This window comes from Panthera onca, chromosome B3 (genome assembly GCF_046562875.1).
Source record: "Panthera onca isolate mPanOnc1 chromosome B3, mPanOnc1 haplotype 2, whole genome shotgun sequence".
In the NCBI taxonomy this organism is placed as follows: Eukaryota; Metazoa; Chordata; class Mammalia; order Carnivora; family Felidae; genus Panthera; species Panthera onca.
Window position 1 is genome coordinate 72068140 of NC_138344.1, and position 17544 is coordinate 72085683.

At 38.4% G+C, this 17544-nt stretch overlaps 1 protein-coding gene across 6 annotated transcripts in view; it reads right to left on the reverse strand.

Moving 5' to 3' along the window:
- The window catches only part of CHD8 (chromodomain helicase DNA binding protein 8), a 61518-nt gene that overhangs the window by 16040 nt on the left and 27934 nt on the right, over positions 1 to 17544 (reverse strand). For all 6 annotated transcript variants that reach the window (XM_060619164.3, XM_060619163.3, XM_060619160.3 and 3 more), the window contains exons 6-15: positions 13059 to 13241; positions 12910 to 12978; positions 12494 to 12549; positions 11864 to 11981; positions 8202 to 8285; positions 4392 to 4529; positions 2735 to 2856; positions 2336 to 2579; positions 1325 to 1501; positions 168 to 311 (exon numbers count right to left, since the gene is read on the reverse strand). In XM_060619164.3, the coding sequence (XP_060475147.1) occupies positions 168 to 311; positions 1325 to 1501; positions 2336 to 2579; positions 2735 to 2856; positions 4392 to 4529; positions 8202 to 8285; positions 11864 to 11981; positions 12494 to 12549; positions 12910 to 12978; positions 13059 to 13241 (1335 nt within the window). The remainder of the gene's footprint in view (positions 1 to 167; positions 312 to 1324; positions 1502 to 2335; positions 2580 to 2734; positions 2857 to 4391; positions 4530 to 8201; positions 8286 to 11863; positions 11982 to 12493; positions 12550 to 12909; positions 12979 to 13058; positions 13242 to 17544) is intronic.

The following is a 17544-nucleotide window of genomic DNA, read 5'->3' on the forward strand; positions in this document are numbered from 1 at the left end:
GAAACATGAAAAAAACATGAGTTTTCCACTATGAGAAATGTAGATTTTGCACAATGCCACAAATGATGCAGGCACGAGGTTGTAAGTTCAAAAAGGCCCTCACGGCCTATGACAGTACATGCGTGCCTACTACACACTTTACCTTTTTTGTCCAGATACATTCCTACCTGTTCCTCTGTCTTGAGATCCCCAAAGTCCTTGAGGAACTCTGATTCTGAAGGAAACTGTGAAGGTTCCAAGAAATGAAGCAAGCTAAACAGTTCCTCCACGGTATTTTGCAATGGTGTTCCTGTGAGTAACACTTTGTGTTCCTAGAAATGGAGAAAACAAAAAAATGATAAAACTCAAAAACACAAAGGACATCTGGGGTTTTCTATCAAGCATATAACTTAAGCGTTAATTTCTTTATCTGTATAATTATGGGAATGGACCAGATTACTATCTTAACTTTTCTTTCACTCTTGCTCCCTCTTTTGATAAACATAAAACATTAAAAAAAAAAAAAAAACACCTTGATATTTAACAAGAATTAACTTAAACATGATTATGAGCAAACAAAGAAATATTCAAAATATTTATTTTTTCAATTACATATGCCTTTCCACGCTCAAATCCCCACAGATATCCTAATATGTCCCCCTCTAGGGAATGTACCTGTGCTGGATTAAATATGGCCATTAATTCTTTGTAGTTCCTCCTATCAAGGTTCACCCCTTGAATCTGGGCTTGCCTTGTGGCTTGCTCTGACAAAGAGAATGTAGCAGAAGTGATATTGTGTGAGTTTCAGAGCCTATAACTCAAAGGCCTTGCAACTTCTGCCTTTGCCCTCTCTGGACACTGCCCTGACTCTACCATGTAAAGAAGCAACATCTGGCCTACTGAAGGATAACAGGTCATATAGAAGATGACCCAAGAGCCCACCAATTGCCAGCTGTAGCCACATTACTGACTACAGGCAAGATCACCAAAGTAATGGTCTAGCCAAACACAGCCCAAGTTGCTGGGCTAGAAAATCATAAAAAATATTAGTTGTTAGCCACTAACGTTTAGGGTATTTGTTATGCAGTACGAGGTAACTAATACAGTATCCCGCCTCTCCACCTGGTTAAAAACCACTAACATACAATTACCTTCCAATTCTAAAATATACAGGACTCTTACAAGACTTTCAGGTGTCCACTCCCATAGGTCATACCCACCACCCAATACCAGGATTGGGATTCTTTTTTCTTCTCTGGTAATTAAAGTTATATTAATTCCACAGAGAATTAGGGTTATTTTAATTTCAGGTGTTTTTGCCCATGAGTCAATGTGAAGAACTCACCAAGTCCATGTGCTTGAGGCTATCAAGCAGCTTGCAGTTACGGTTCTTTAGCCGATGGGCCTCATCAATGATGACACAACGCCATTCAATCTCACGAAGCTCAGGACAGTCTGACAAAATCATCTCGAAAGTGGTGATCAAGGCATCAAACTTGTATGCACCTGGGATGAGGCGCCCCTAAGCACGAAAGCAATAGTTAAGAAAAGGCCTACCATGAACCTAAACAGGGACCTCTTCTGAATTACACATTCTCTTTTCTATATTCAGGCAGGCTCAACAGGAAATACAAACTGCACCACCACCCACCTATGCTGCTGTTTATCTTCATGATAAATAATGCCAAATCACTGAATGTAAGATACAATGTCTCTTCAACACATTCAGTTTCTTGAGAAAATGACAGACCTCACTGAATGAAGCTGGACATTTTTGACTCTGCTGTATGCCTAGTTCATGTATCTCAAAACCTAGATCTTTTGATAGTTAACAATGAAATCCACAAAGGTCAGGCACCGTTGAAACATACAAGACAAAACTGAAAGTGAAATAGGTAATATCTGTTACTATCTAAAAATGGACAGGAGAATCAGTTTAACAAAATAGCAGCAAAATACAACTAAGAAAGGATGAATAGCTCAAATTTTTATTTTAAAATTTATATAGAAACAGGAATCGATCTTGATGAAAATTTTAGTAGACTTAAGAAAAAGAAAGGAAATGGCCTAAGCTCACCACCTCCATTCTTTCTTAATTAAAAGTTATCAATACTGGTAAAATTCTATTTAAAATCTAAGTATTCATAAATGAAGCCAGAACTCCCACTGGATCAAAATGTTCACTGGATAAAAAGAGCAAAAGTGAAAAAAATTCCTCATGTAATCTAGACAAAATGCCATAAATCACCTAAGAAAACCTCATTAAAAGTCTTTTATTCATAGAAAAGCCTCTAAAATACCAGCTACCTTGGCCTACTCTCTCCAAACCATTACATTCCCATGATATGCCACTCACCCGTGAATCTTTGCAGTACATTTCATATTGCTGAATCATCTGACGGCTAGCCAGACTGCCATGGTATACAATAGTGTTCATTTCTGTCCATGTATTGAATTCTCGCTCCCAGTTAGTAATTGTGGACAGTGGAGCAATGACCAGGAAGGGTCCGTGAATGCCCACATTATATACCTCCTGCAAAAAGGCAATGGACTGGATAGTTTTGCCCAATCCCATCTCATCAGCCAGGATGCAGTTTTGCCTGAAGATTCACCATGGAAAAAGAAAAGCATGTTAAAAGATACCATCTTTTTAAAAGTACATAACAAAAGAGTAAAAAGAAACTGTTTCAACAGAAAATTAATAAAAATCATCCCAGACCAAGCCTACATTTCATGGGCCCACTCTTTTCTATACCTGTTATACCAATTAAAGAGCAGCCAGTTGACCCCTTCCAACTGATATTCCCGTAACTGGTTTCTGTTTTTATACTCATGTGACAGCTCTAACTTCTTCCAGGCACTTGCCTGTGGACGATTCTACAAAAGAGAAAATTTCAATTAGTGGGGTGAAGATATTAACAAAACTAGGCAAATGCCCCAGGCAGTTCTAGTACCTAAAATCAATTCAAAAATGTGAATTAAAAGCATCTTAAATATATTCAAATTCATGAGTTCATAACGTAAGTTTAAAAAACTTAAAAAAAAAAAAAAAAGGAAAACGAAAAGAGAAAAAAATCCATTGATCACTTCTGAAGGATGCTAGAGAACTACCTTGTTATTTTGAAAACTGGAAAATAAAGAAAATAAAGCATTTATCCGCCTTTCTTATACAATCTGTACCTCAGAGTGACCAAACAGTAGGTGAGTCTTATTTTATAGAAAATTCTGGCTAATAAATGAAGATTGTTCAATTAAAGTATCATCATTCTGAATCCTTAAAGAACAGTCCGAGGCAGGGGCGCTTGGGTGGCTCAGTCGGTTTAAGTGTCCGAATTCAGCTCAGGTCATGATCACGTGGCTTTTGAGTTTGAGCCCCACTTCAGGCTCTGTGCTGACAGCTCAGACTCTGGAGCCTGCTTCAGATTTTGTGTCTCCCTCTCTCTGCCCCTCCCCACTTACACTCCATCTCTCAAAAAAAATAAACATTAAAAAAACAAAACAAAAAAAAACAGACCAAGGCAATGATCATAAATGGCTAATAATATCACAAAAGACAACCTGATAGAACCATCTATTAAGTAGATCTGGTCATCTCCCTTCCCCACCTGATCAAGCTTCTAGAATAGTAGTTTGTAATGGAACTGTCTATAATGATAATATTTTATATCTGCCACTAGCCACCTGTGACTACTGAAAGTTTGCAATGTAGCTAGTGGTTACTATGTTAGCACAGCGCTAAAAAGTTCCAGTGGACAGCACTGGTCTGTATCTAACCATTTATGTAAAATATAAGGGCCAGAGAACACGTTAGAAGGTACCGAGGGAAATGCAACCGGCAAACTTCAGACCATGGAAACCCTAGAGAACAAACCACCTGATTTCTTCAAGAGAAACTGCAAAGATGGGAAAGGAGAGACAGGAGGAACTATAATTAAGAGAGATCTGAGACACATTAACTGACAGTAATATATAGACCTTTATTCTGAATCCAATTCAAACAATTTAACATTAGAAGACAATCAGGGAAATTCATATAACGATTGGTTATTTGATGATATTGAGAAATGGTTAAATTTTCTTAGGTGTAAAAATGGTATTATTTATCCTTTAGACATAAACACCAAAATATTTATGGATGAAATAAAGGAATCTGGGATTTTCTTTAAAATAAATTGGGAAACAGGAAAATGAGTAGATAGAGAAATACATGAAAAATCAGCTATCATTAATTGTTAAAAGTTGGGTGATGGGTACATTGTAACATTTCTTCACAATGTACATTGTAACATTTCTTTAACTTTTGTATGTTTGAAAGTGTCCATGATAAAAAGCTAAACAACATAAGCTTCTATCAATAAAAAATTACATCATTACCTATGTGGGCTTTACACTCTAAATGCAAATATACTTACCACTCTTTTGAGTTCTGGGTGCCTTGATTGGATCCGTTTAAATTCTCGAATCTTGCCCTCATCAACATCCTCTTTCAGCTCCCACGTACTATCCTCGTAGGGCAGAGAGCACCATTTCACCAGGTAGTAAATTACAGGCTAGGAGAGAAGAAGCTAAAGGCTTAATGAACTGATTTTGTGTTCTCTGCTGTAATCAAAGGATAAGAATTTGACTATCGAGTCAGATCACAAGGTGTTAATACTAAAAAGTACTAGAAAAAAAAAAAGATGCATGTACTATTCATGGCTTTGATGATTTTTGCAGCAATTTATCAGAATCTATTCTAAAAGGCAAAGTTCTACCAGTAGTTTCTAGAACACTAAGCACTGAAACATTATGCTCATCAACCAAGCAAATGCCAAATATATACATATATATACATATATATATATATATATATATATATATATTTTTTTTTTTTTTTTTTTTCTCCCCTGTATTATGTTACTTAGGTTGAAATTAAAAGATAGACCTCTGGGGGCGCCTGGGTGGCGCAGTCGGTTAAGCGTCCGACTTCAGCCAGGTCACGATCTCACGGTCCGTGAGTTCGAGCCCCGCGTCAGGCTCTGGGCTGATGGCTCAGAGCCTGGAGCCTGTTTCCGATTCTGTGTCTCCCTCTCTCTCTGTCCCTCCCCCGTTCATGCTCTGTCTCTCTCTGTCCCAAAAATAAATAAACGTTGGAAAAAAAAAAAAAAAAAAAAAAAAAGATAGACCTCTGGCTCCATACTAGTGTCCTGGGACCAAATTTAATACAGTGGAAGAGTGGAAGCCAAGCTACTTTTCTAAGCGAGGAACATATTAAACCCGTAAGAGAAAAGCAGGGCTGAAATCACTGGGCTTCGGAGCTTCTGTAGCTCTGAGTGTAGACGCTACGTCAAAGAGTAGTCATATGGTGGTAAAGAGATTCCCTTGTGAGCTAGGAGAGAACTAGAAGAGCTATCACTGAGGACAGGTAAGAAGAGAGAAGAGGAAGGGCAAATGCTGAAGCTCCACCTACAGTACTGTGCTCTATGTAGGTGTTCTACTGCAAGGGATGGGCAGTGACCTATGGTAAAATGGCTCTTCTCACTACTCAAGATGATCTTTGCACTGACTGCATTTCCATTTCTGGCTTATATGAAACAAGAATTAGATTGGGCCTAGTGCTGGGACACCTGGGTGGCTCAGTCGGTTAAGCATCCAAGTTCAGCTCAGGTCATGATCTGGTACATGAGTTTGAGCCCTACATCGGGTTCTGCACTGTTGGCAGAGAGCTTGCTTGGGATTCCCTCCCTCCCTCCCTCCCTCCCTACAAAAACCAAAACAAACAAAAAGCTTTATATTGGGCCTAATGTAATCAACAGTAATCTCTATGATCAATTCACAGAATACCCCTCAAAACAGCAAGAAATTTGAAGATTATATCTAAGTACCTCAACAGAGTCACAGATCATGGGATCCCCAGAATTAATTTAGTTGCTCCTTTCCTTTATTATAGTGACTCAGGTCACCTTCTACATAAAGCCATTTGTCCAGCTCACACATTTCCAGCATCATAATTTACTGTCCCAAATACTTTATTATTTATAATACTTATTTCCACTATTAGGTAATGTACAGAGGATGACAAAGCAAACTTATTTTGGGGATGGAGGGAAATGGGTATATAGGATGATATCCAATACTGGCAGCAAAAGTTTTACCAGGGAACTAAAACATTTTCTTCTGTCTTGCCATTTCCAACACAGTCCAAAGGGACCAAAGACCAATTACTTCTGGAAGAGTTAAGTATGTTGATAGAGAGCACAAGATTTTCAAGGCTAAGAAGACTGAGATCCTGAAAATGATGAGAAGAATTTAATAGCAGCTAACCTGTCCTTTCTAATAGTTGGGTTGGTTTCCCACTCACCTCCCACAAATGAACAACAAACAGTAACTCCCACCCCTACCCCCAAAAGCAGACTATGTTATCTGAGGATGCCTATTAGGATATGAAGACATAGTGAACTGTAATAGGTCTTGGACATCTAAGGTTCTGAGTGACTCTAAAGGCTTATACAATAAACTTGGAATTTTACAGAGGGAAGACTTTAGTTTTTAGGTCCTGTAAGGGTGGTGTATAGAAACATGTCACTTAACTTGTGAGTGGGCCCAGCTCACCACCTGGCACTGACATCTTAACAAGGTTCTGTGGTTCTGTACTCGTCACTGGGTAAGCAGTAACTGTCAGACGTGATAAAAACTTTATGAAATATGGCCGTACAAAGCAAACCAAAACTGCTACTTAAAGTGAAAAGAAAGCACTAAGTTCTAAGGGAATGGTTGTTCACAGTCTAAGTAAGTTTCAAAAAAATTAAGAGAGGATGTTCAATTCACTGGTGGCTTAGATCTTTACAATTCTTCCTTGGAAAATGAAAAAAGTAATTTATGAATCTGTATTAGCAAGTGTTTTAGCATGTGTAAAATCTGCTAACAGAGCTTTAGTGCTCTGATTCCCAATGAAGCTATGCCTGAGAATCCCTTGGAGAACGAACTTAAAAATACAGATCTCTGGGTCCCACCCTAGACCTACTGAATCTGAATCTGTGGGAAGGGAATCCCACATTCTGTTTAAAAGTATAGATTCAGGGGCACCTGGTTGAGTGTCCAACTTTGGCTTAGGTCATGATCTCATCGTTCATAGGCTGGAGCCCCACACTGGGTTCTCTGTCAGTGTGGAGCCTGCTTCAGATCCTCTGTTGCCCTCTCTCTCTGCCCCTCCCCTGCGGCTCTCTCTCTCTCAAAAGTAAACATTAAAAAAAAAGTACAGATTCAAATCAGTTTTAATGATAAATCAAAACGCATTAATTGATGGTAAGTTCACCAAATAAGTAATTCTCTGGGGTGTCTGGGTGACTCCGTTAAGTGTCTGACTCTTGATTTGGGCTCAGGTCATGATCTCGCAGTTTCGTAATATTGAGCCCCATGTTGAGCCCTCGCAACTGGCTCATGGGACAAAGAGCCCTGTGTGGGGCTCTGCGCTCCCAGAATGGAGCCTGCTTGGGATTCTCTCCCTCTCCCTTTCTTTCTGCCCTTCCCCTGCTCACACACACTCACTCTCTCAAAATAAATAAATAAACATTTTAAAAAATCAGTAATTCTCTGGGGCAACTGGGTGGCTCAGCTGGTTAAGCGTCTAACTTCTGCTCAGGTCATGATCTCACATTTTGTGAGTTTGAGTCCTGCATTGGGCTCTGTGCTGACAGCTCAGAGCCTGGAGCCTGCTTCGAATTCTGTGTCTCCCTCTCTCTCTCTCTCTCTGCTCCTCCCCTGCTCATGCTCTCTCTCTCCTTCAAAAATAAATAAAAACATTAAAAAATTTTTAAAAACTTAGTAATTCTCAACAACATGAAGAAAGCTAAGAGTCTGCACAGGTATTTTTACATTTATAACTATGAAGATTTGTGAAGTATCTCTACTGCTCTCCCCTTCTCTCACCCTCAACTGAATGTCAGGGGTCTCCCATATAAAATCTGAGAGAAAATGAGATCAAGGTGAATGAGTACTTGTTCATACAGCTCTTGGTACTTATAAATATAGCTCTCAAATGTTTGATTTTATGGAAAGCTTTCCTTTTAGCCTCTCTCCCTACTCCCTTAATCTTCCCAATTTCATTCCAAAGAGCTCTCAGAAAAACTCAAAAATACCTCTTTGTCCCAGGGATTTTTTTAGCCATATCTGAAAAATAAAAGATGGGCAAGCAGACCAGCAGAAATCTAAGACCTTTCATGTTCTTCCATGCCTCAACTTACCTCCCCATTATCTTTGTCAATGCTGTGAGACTCATCCAATATCCTATCCACCTCTACATAGTCAGGATTGAAGGGCTCTTCATCCTAAAGGAGTTATCAAACAAACAGTAAGACCAAAAGATCATTGTCCAATAGACCCAACCTTCCACCCCACCTTTACTTTGATGATCCTATTTCAAAAAAAACCTTTTTTTTTTTAAAAGAAGTCTTCAGAAGGGAGATCCCAAATTTCACAGTATCAAATTCTAAAAACTTACCTGAGCCTGCACCTATCCTCTCACCTATTACCAGAGCAAGTCTCCTAAGAGCGGCCATTCTCTCCATATGTGGTCTGGATTCCATCCCTTCTCACCTTCTTAATCCCTCTCTACTGGATCATTCCCACAAACACATGGATATTCTCTATTAAGGCACATCTTAAATTACTCTTCATCTCCCTGTAATGATTTTTCTGTTCTGCTTCATAGCCAATTTTTCCCAACTGGTTTAAACACAAGGTATCTCCATGTCATCACCTTCCCTGCCCATCCATTCCACTCTTCCGTCCACTTTCCTCACACAACTGAATTACTTATTTTTGTCAAGGTCATTAATGATCTCCAAATTGCCAAATACAATGAAATAGTTTTGTCCCCAGTTCGCTTTACCTCTGAAAAGCATTCCACAATTCCTAATTCTCTCCATTAAGCACTCCCTTCCCTGGGATTTGCTGAGACACCATAGTCTCATCAGTAGCACCCCCCCCACCCGCCCTTTATTTTGGTTCTGGTTTTTGTTTTGGCCAATTTTCAATCACTTTGGTTCTTTTTCTTCTAAGTCACTGGCATCCGACTCTGGATGGTATATGAAAATATATAACCCACGGCTCCAAAGATCTCAAAGAAACTTTAAGGAAAAAACTCTTCTTTCTTCAGACACTTGTTGCCAGTGCTTCTTGTGACATATCTTTTCCTAATCTTTCTCCTGTAACTCTGGCATACAATTCCTTCTCCTTCACCCAGACCTTGAAATTTGGGAGAATTCTCTAAAAGCAAACAAATAAGGGGCACCTGGGTGGCTCAGTCAGTTGGGCGACTGACTACAGCTCAGGTCATGATCTCATGGTCTGAGTTCGAGCCCCACATCAGGCTCTGTGCTGACAACTCACAGCTTGGAGTCTGCTTCCGATTCTGTGTCTCCCTCTCTCTCTGCCCCTTCCCTGCTTGCTCTCTGTCTCTCTCTCTCTCAAAAATAATAAACATTAAAAAAAATTTTTTTTAAACAAATAAGTAAATTTTGGGGAATTCTTTAAGCACTGGTTCTGAGCTCACACCCATTCTATTAGAGAAGGAACTTTCTATAAGAAAATACAGAACTATGGACAGAAATCCTCCCTGCCCCTGAGGGAACTTTAATCATCATTAAGGTTTTAATAACTATTTTATATGCTGATAAACTCAAAATTTTAATTGCAGCCTAAAAAAATTCAGATCTGAATATCTTTCTGCTTAACTACAGATGTGTTAAGGAATTTTAAGGTTAACATAATCTAAACTAACTGATTTCTCCCAAATTGGCTGCTTCTAAAATCTTCCATAATTCAATAAATGATCTCACCTCAACCCATTTGCTCAGACCACAAACCTGCCATCACACCAAGCCCTGTCAATTCTAATCTATCCATTCTCTCCACGTGAAACCACACTATTCCAAGCTGTGATACTTCCTATCTAGAAAACTTCAACTGCTTCCATATTGTTTACTGTACTCTCTTCAATCCATTCTCCAAAGTTGTAAGTGATTGTGTAAAAGTGAACACTGCGGGGCAGCTGGGTGGCTCAGTCGGTTAAGCGTCCGACTTAGGCTCAGGTCACGATCTCCTGGTTCGTGAGTTCAAGCCCCGCATCAGGCTCTATGCTGACAGCTCAGAGCTTGGAGCCTGCTTTGGATTCTGTGTTTCCCTCTCTCTCTCTGTCCCTTCCCTGCTTGTGTTCTCTCTCAAAAACAAATAAAAGTGAACATTGCATTATGTCTTTGACCTGCTTTAAATGATTTAATCATTTTCATTTGTAAACAAAACTAAAACCAAACTGTGCTTAGAAGATCTGTAAGCACCTGCTTGCCTAAATTTCTGATTTCATTTTGGGCCATTCATTCTCTTTTGTTCATCAACTCCACTGTCCTTTTAGTTCCTCAGCTTGTTTCAGGGCTTTCACATATGCTGATTCCCATGCCAGCAATACTATTTACGTGGGTTCATGTCCTTGCTCCTATTCACAATTGAATTCTCAGAGAAGTCTTCCCTAATTATCCAAAGTAGGCGTTTTCCCACCCGTTACGTCTCCTTGTGCTCTTTTTTGGCACTTATCATGATTTGAATTATTTTTTACTCTCTCTCTCCCAATTAGACAGTGAGGTGGATAAGAACACAAACCATGTCTGGTTTGTTCTCCATAGAGACTGGCACATAATAAATGACGAATAAATGAATGACTGATTTGGTTAAATAGCCTACCTACATATGGAGATTTAATTGGCATATAAGTTCATAGAGTTGGTTCAACAATCACAATTGTACTAATGTACAGCTGGAATGGGATTACAATTTCATTGTACATTTCACAAATTAGGCATTAAAAGAACAAAGATGAAGGAACACCTGGGTGGCTCAGTTAATTAAGTGTCTGACTCTTGATTTTGGGTCAGGTCATGATCTCAAGGTTTGTGAGTTTGAGCCCTGCATCAGGCTTTGCACTGACAGTGCAGAGCTTGCATAGGATTTTCTGTCACTCTCTCTGCCCCTCCCCTGCTCCCTCTCACTCTCAAAATAAAAAAATAAACATTAAAAAAAAAAAAGACAAAAAACACAACCCAATTATTTTCATATAAAAAGAAATTATAAAACCTAAATGGTCCTACTTGCCATCTCTAGGTGATGTGAGAAATAACTCATTTATTGGCAAACCTGGTAGTATAAAATTAGCTTTATCAGATGTATTCAGGCAGAACTTTTTCTGCTGAAACTCTGCATTATTCCTTCCCTCAACCTTTCCTACTGGACCCTTTCCCCTTTAGCTCTAAGAAGCTTTGAAAAGGAATTGGTCTTCTCAAGGCACTTAGTACCGTATGTATAATAAAGATGAAAAATCGCAGTTTGGCAATGGGATGTGTACACAAAGCTTTCAAAGGAAAGTGGAGAGTTAAAATATGGCTCAAGAGACCCTTATGAATGCTCCAGTGTTTAACCAGTAGTAAGAATGGCTATGGGAAATTAGAGCTCCTTTATCACGATTTCTTGATATACTGGATTAGAAATTATAGAAAATAAGTGTTCTCTCTTAACGACATGTTTGCTTATGCCTACAGATACCATCGCCTGCCACAGACTGACATTAGGAGTGCCTCAAATAGACTGTAGGTCAGTTTATCACCCATCTTGAAAATACTCCATGGATAATGAACAAGTCAAAATTAAAATATTCTAGAAACTTACAAAGACTGTATTTAGACCTGGTAAACAAAGCATGGGGCTATAAAGTAAGAAAGGTTCAATGATCAAAATTAAGACTTCATACCCACGTACACAAAGCAACTATAAACCTTCAAGAATCAGTCAAGACTGCTGACTCCAGTAATTTATGCTTCTATGAAATAAATGATAGGCAATACCTATTCCTAATTACCTCATGGAAGAAGTGTCTCATCTGAGCCATTTTGGTTTTGAAGCGCTTTAGTTTTTGATGGATTCTCTTATCCTTCTCTAGTTGGGAGATGGTAGCCCATTCACAGTGCAGATAGGAGCTGAAGGGGATGGAAACAGCCAGTCATGGTGTGAGAAAGGAGAGGTGGTTGGCTAGGTTTGGGGATTAGCCAGAAGCAGGCACAATGAGTACAACATGTTTAAGTGGGAGATAGTCTCTTAGGTTAGTGCTTCTTTAACTTGATTTTGCACACGAATACCTGGTCTGGGGCAGGCTTGAAAGTACACATTTCTAACAAGCACCCAAATGAGGCTAATTCTTTTGGTTGATGGACCACAGTCTGAGAAGCAAGGTCTTAGTGTCAGACTAAGGTATAGAGGATCACAAAAGATTTTATCAGGAATCACCTTTATCCTACCTTCCTGCCAGGAATAGTAAGATTCATGACAATTCCTGAATTTCTCTCTGAATAGACATTTTCCTCAATGAAAACAATTTAGGCTAGGAGACTACAAAAAGGGGATATATTCCCACCCAGGAAAGACTATACAGGAGAACTTTTTACAACCCTGTGGAGATTAGGGTGAAAAGCTTTTTGCACGGATCACATACTAGTTCTTGTACTTGACAAAGAATTCTTCTGCTTCAGTATATTGTCCAGAAGGAAGCTGAGAAGAAAAACATTAGAGTTATTAATACTTCATTTGTCAAAGAAATAACCCTTAAATTCCACTACTTCTAGTAGAGCTTCATACCAATGCCCCAAGTATATTACTGACTGAGGGATTAAAGAACTAATCTGGTACTTCAATATAAGAGGTCTCATAGTTGGAAAAAATAAGCCTTCATCCATTTTAAACAGGTAAGCAAAAGAGGAGGCAAGAAAACAGTTCTTATTTTCTAGCTAATTTACCTCCACCATATTTCATAATTACACTGCAGTAATTTATCCTGACATCCAAAGGTGCTCATTAAATAAAGTCTGTGAATGTAGCATTATGAGCTGACATTAAAGGTTAAGGCCTCACCTCCTTCTTCACAATCCGCATGGAAAGCACTTTGTCTACTATGGCTGCATCTTCTTCACTGGGATTCTCCTGTAGCAAAAGATGCAGTCAGTCAACAGAGACTCTGAGGAGAAGGACAACCTCTCATATTGCTTAAGTTCTCAGCTTACCACAAAGAACTGCATGGAAGGCAAAGTCTCGCCATCTGGTTCCTGCACTGGTTCAGGGAGGATAGGCTCAGTTTTTATTGGACCAGTTACATCCACTTCTTCTTCTTCTTCATCATCTGTGATCTTTATATCCAGATCCTCTGTGTATTTTTTTCGCTTAACTTGGCGGTTTGAGCGTCTCTTCTGTAGAGGCAAGAATGGTTAAAATAACTGTATAGATCTCTCGAAGAGAAAACCTTTAAAAAACTATTTGCCTTTAGTCATATGCTTAGACTTTACTCTAAAATCCCTATGAAAAATCAAACCAAAAGATAAAGAACTTATTTACCAACTTATGTGATGTCAAATTACGCAATTTATTTTATGTACCAAATTCCTATTCATTTGCTGAATTTTTTTTTTTTTTAACATTTATTTATTTTTGAGAGACAGAGAGAGACAGAGCATGAGCAGGGGAAGGGCAGAGACAGAGTGAGACACAGAATCTGGAAGCAGGCTTCAGGCTCCGAGCTGTCAGCACCAAGCCAGTTGTGGGGCTCGAACTCACGAATCACGAGATCATGACCTAGGCCGAAGTCAGGCACTTAACTGACCAAGCCACCCAGGCGTCCCGGAATTTTTTTTTTTAAATCAAAGAACAAGAATCCACCTGAAAGTAACCTGGGTACTACTGGCAAGAAGCTCTAATAAACTGCAACATGACTCAACCTGCAAGGTGCAATGTACTTTCCACAAGGAGCAAACCTGAAGTGCAAAGGTGCAAGAATGTTTTGTTTCTGGTTTTTGTTTCTTTTCATTCTAGGTTTTTTTGTTTTAATAAATAGAATCATACCATGTGATGATTATAGTATTGTTCTGCCACTTTTCTGTTAATAATATTTCTTAAAGATGTTTTCTGTATCGATACATTTAGATTTACCTTACTCTTTCAAGTGGCTGAGCAAAACATTTTTTAAGTAATACTTTATAGCTCATGATAAAAAACTGGGAAGGATGGAGAGATAAAATTATTATTTTTCAATCATGACTATATCCCTGAAAAACCCATAAGAATTAAATGAATTATCAGATGTCGAACTACTGATATTGAGCAAACTTCCCTGGGAGATAACACCAATTTTAAAAAATCAATACCATTCTTATATAGACTGAGCCATAAAATATATAAAAGAAAAGATGCTATATATGAAAACAAAAAGATTATTTATCTAAACAATTAAATTTAGTAAGAAATATATAAAATCTATATGTAAAAAACTTTAAAACACTCCCAGAGGACTTAAAAAAGACTTGAATAAATAGTAAAATACATTGTTCTGGAATAAGAAGAATCAATTCTAATTACATGAATTGGACAAAATAAAACTTCTTAATTAGATAAGCTGATCCCAAAATTCAAAGAAAGAAAAAGACATCTAAGAATAACCAGAAAAAATTAAAAATGTGTGCTTGGCCTTACCAGATTTTAAGGACAATACAGAGCTATACTAATTAACAAGGGTTGGTACCTCTCCAAGACAAACAGGTCAATGAAATAATGTCCAAATATAGACTAAAATACTTTTGTGGATTTAGAACATAATAAAAATAGCACCTCTAATGAGTGAGGAAAAAGTAGATTATTCTATAAATGGGAATGGAAACAAATGGCCATCCATCTAGAGGGTGAAACTAAATTACATAAAAATAAAAAATTTAAAAGATCTTAAAAATCTTATAAAGAAAAGATATAACATTTCTTTTTCTCTTTAAGTTCAAGCTTCCTCCCCCACCCCCGCCACATGGGACTTGAACTCACGACCCTGAGATCAAGACCTGAGCTGAGATCAAGAGTTGGATGCTTAAATGACAGAACCACCCAGGCACCCCAGAAAAGACGTAACATTTCTGAAAGAAGATGAGGAAGAATTTGTTAATAATCCTGTAGTAGGGAAGGTGTTTCTAATAAATTGATAAATTTGACCTTGCAAAATTTAAGATATTTATATAATATCGTAACAAAGCTGAGACAAATAATGAATTGAGAAGGAAAACATCACATGATACATATCCTAAGCAGAGTTCTTTTGAGTGACTAAGAAAAGATCCATAACACAACAGAAAGATAGGCAAATAACATGGATACAGTGGAAAAAAAAGGTCTTAAATGTAAAAAGATGCTCACACTCATAATAATAAAACAATTACAACTGAAAACTAAACGGAGATACTTTTTTTTTTTCACCTAACAGACTGGCAAAAATCAGAAAGTCTGACCAAATATTGAAAGAGGAACTCCGTGAGAATGCACATGGACATAACCTCTATAAAAGAAAATCTGAAAATACCTTTTGGTCCAGCAATTCCACTTCAAAGGTATTAGCCTACAAATAAATCTGAACAAGTATACAAATCTTTGTAGCATTATTTGTGGTAGTAGAAGAGCAGAGAAAACCTAAATGCTCATCAATAGGGGACTGGTTAAACAAATTACAGTACAAACTGGAATGCTACACAACTATTTACTGTTTTTAAGGTTTTTTCTTTCTTCTTTTTTTTTTTTGGGGGGGGGGGGGGAGGGGCAGAGAGAGGAGGAGAGAGAAAATCCCAAGCAGGATCAGCACTCACTATAGGGCTCGAACTCACAAACCATGAGATCATGATCTGAGCCAAAATCCAAAATCAACAGAGCCACCTACACGCCACTGTTATAGAACTATTTAAAAAGAATGGGCTCAGTTGGTTAAGTGCCTGACTCTTGATTTCAGCTTAGGTCAGTCACGATCTTGAAGTTCCTGGGATCAAGCCCCGCACTGGGCTCTGCGCCAACAGCGTAGAACCTGCTTGGGATTCTCTCTTCCTCTCTCTCTCTTTGCTCCTCCCCCACGCACAAGCACACACACACTCTCTTTCTCTCCAGATAAAATGTTTAAAAATCTCCCCTGCTCACACAATCGTGCATGCATATGTGCACGTTTTCTCTCTCTCTCAAAATAAATAAATATGTTTTAAAATAAAAAAAAGAAAAAGGAAAAGAAAAAGAAAAAGAAAAAGAAAAAGAAAAAGAAAAAGAATGGGGTAGGGGCACCTGGGTGGCTCAGTCAGTTGAGTGTCCTCTTGATTTCAGGTCAGGTCATGATCCCAGGGTTGTGGGATCAAGTCCCATGTTGGGCTCTGCACTAAGCATGGAGCCTGCTTAAGATTCTCTCTCTCCCTCTGCCCTCCCCACTCTCACACTGCACCCAATTCTCTGTTTTAAAGAAAAAAAGAAAAAAAAATGGGGTAGTTGACAACACCAAATACTGAAGATGTGGAACTGGAACTCTCATTAGTGGTGAAAATGTAAAATGACACAATCACTTTAGAAGTTGGCAGATGTTTGGGGCACCTGGGTGGCTCTGTCAGTTAAGGGTCTGACTTCAGCTCAGGTCATGATCTCATGGTTCATAGGTTTGAGCCCTATAGTGCTGAGCCTGCTTCGGATTTTCTCTCTCCTGTGTCGGGCTCTGTGCTGACAGCTTGCTCTGAGCCTGAAGCCTGCTTTGGATTCTGTGTCTCCTTCTCTCTCTGCTCCTCCCCCACTCACACTCTCTCTGCCTCTCAAAAATAAATGTAAAATAAAATAATACTAAAAAAAGTTGACAGATTCTTACAAAGTTATACGTTTATATGTATAACTACCCTCTGGTCTATCAATGCTATTCCTTAGATTTAGCTATGAAAAATGAAAACCTGTGTCCACAAAGTACGACTAAGACTGTTCACTGCAGCCTTATTCACAACAGGTCCAAACAGGAAACAACCCAAATGCCCATCAATAGAAGAATGGATAAACATTATGCTGAAAGAATGGAATCATACTGTCATTCTGTTTACATGAAGTTCAAGAATAGGTTAAGTTTAATCTATGGTAAAGAGAAATCAGAACAACGGTTGCCTATGGGAAGAGGGTAGCCTAACTGAAGTGAGTACAAGAGAATTTTTGGGGTGATGGAACACAGGACTTCATTAAATTACCTCTCTACTCTGGTGTACATTTCAAATTTTCATAACACAAAGAAGGTGGGCTAGATTGATCTTTCCTGATAAAGAATAATCTCCAAGATACATTATTGGAGAAAATAAGGACTGTATAGAAAAGTACATATAAATACAATATTCCCTATTAGTGGAAGTAATGTTCATGAAAGTAAAGAATATTTCTGGAAGGATACACAAAATATTGGTAACAGAGGTTACCTCTGGGGAAGAGAAGTGGGGGACTGTGAGGCTGGGGTCTAGACTGGGAGATATTCATAGTGTCTACTTCTGTGCCCTACTGTAATTTTTCTCACATATATATTTTTTTAACCTAAAAAACAAAAAGGCAAATGGTCATGAGGTTTAAAAGTTCCAAAGTACAAAAATGAGAGCATGGTAATCATGACCCACTTACTCTTCAACATTCTCCTAAAAATATTTGTGCATCCTTCCAGGAAAAAAAAATGGATATATAAACATGTATTAT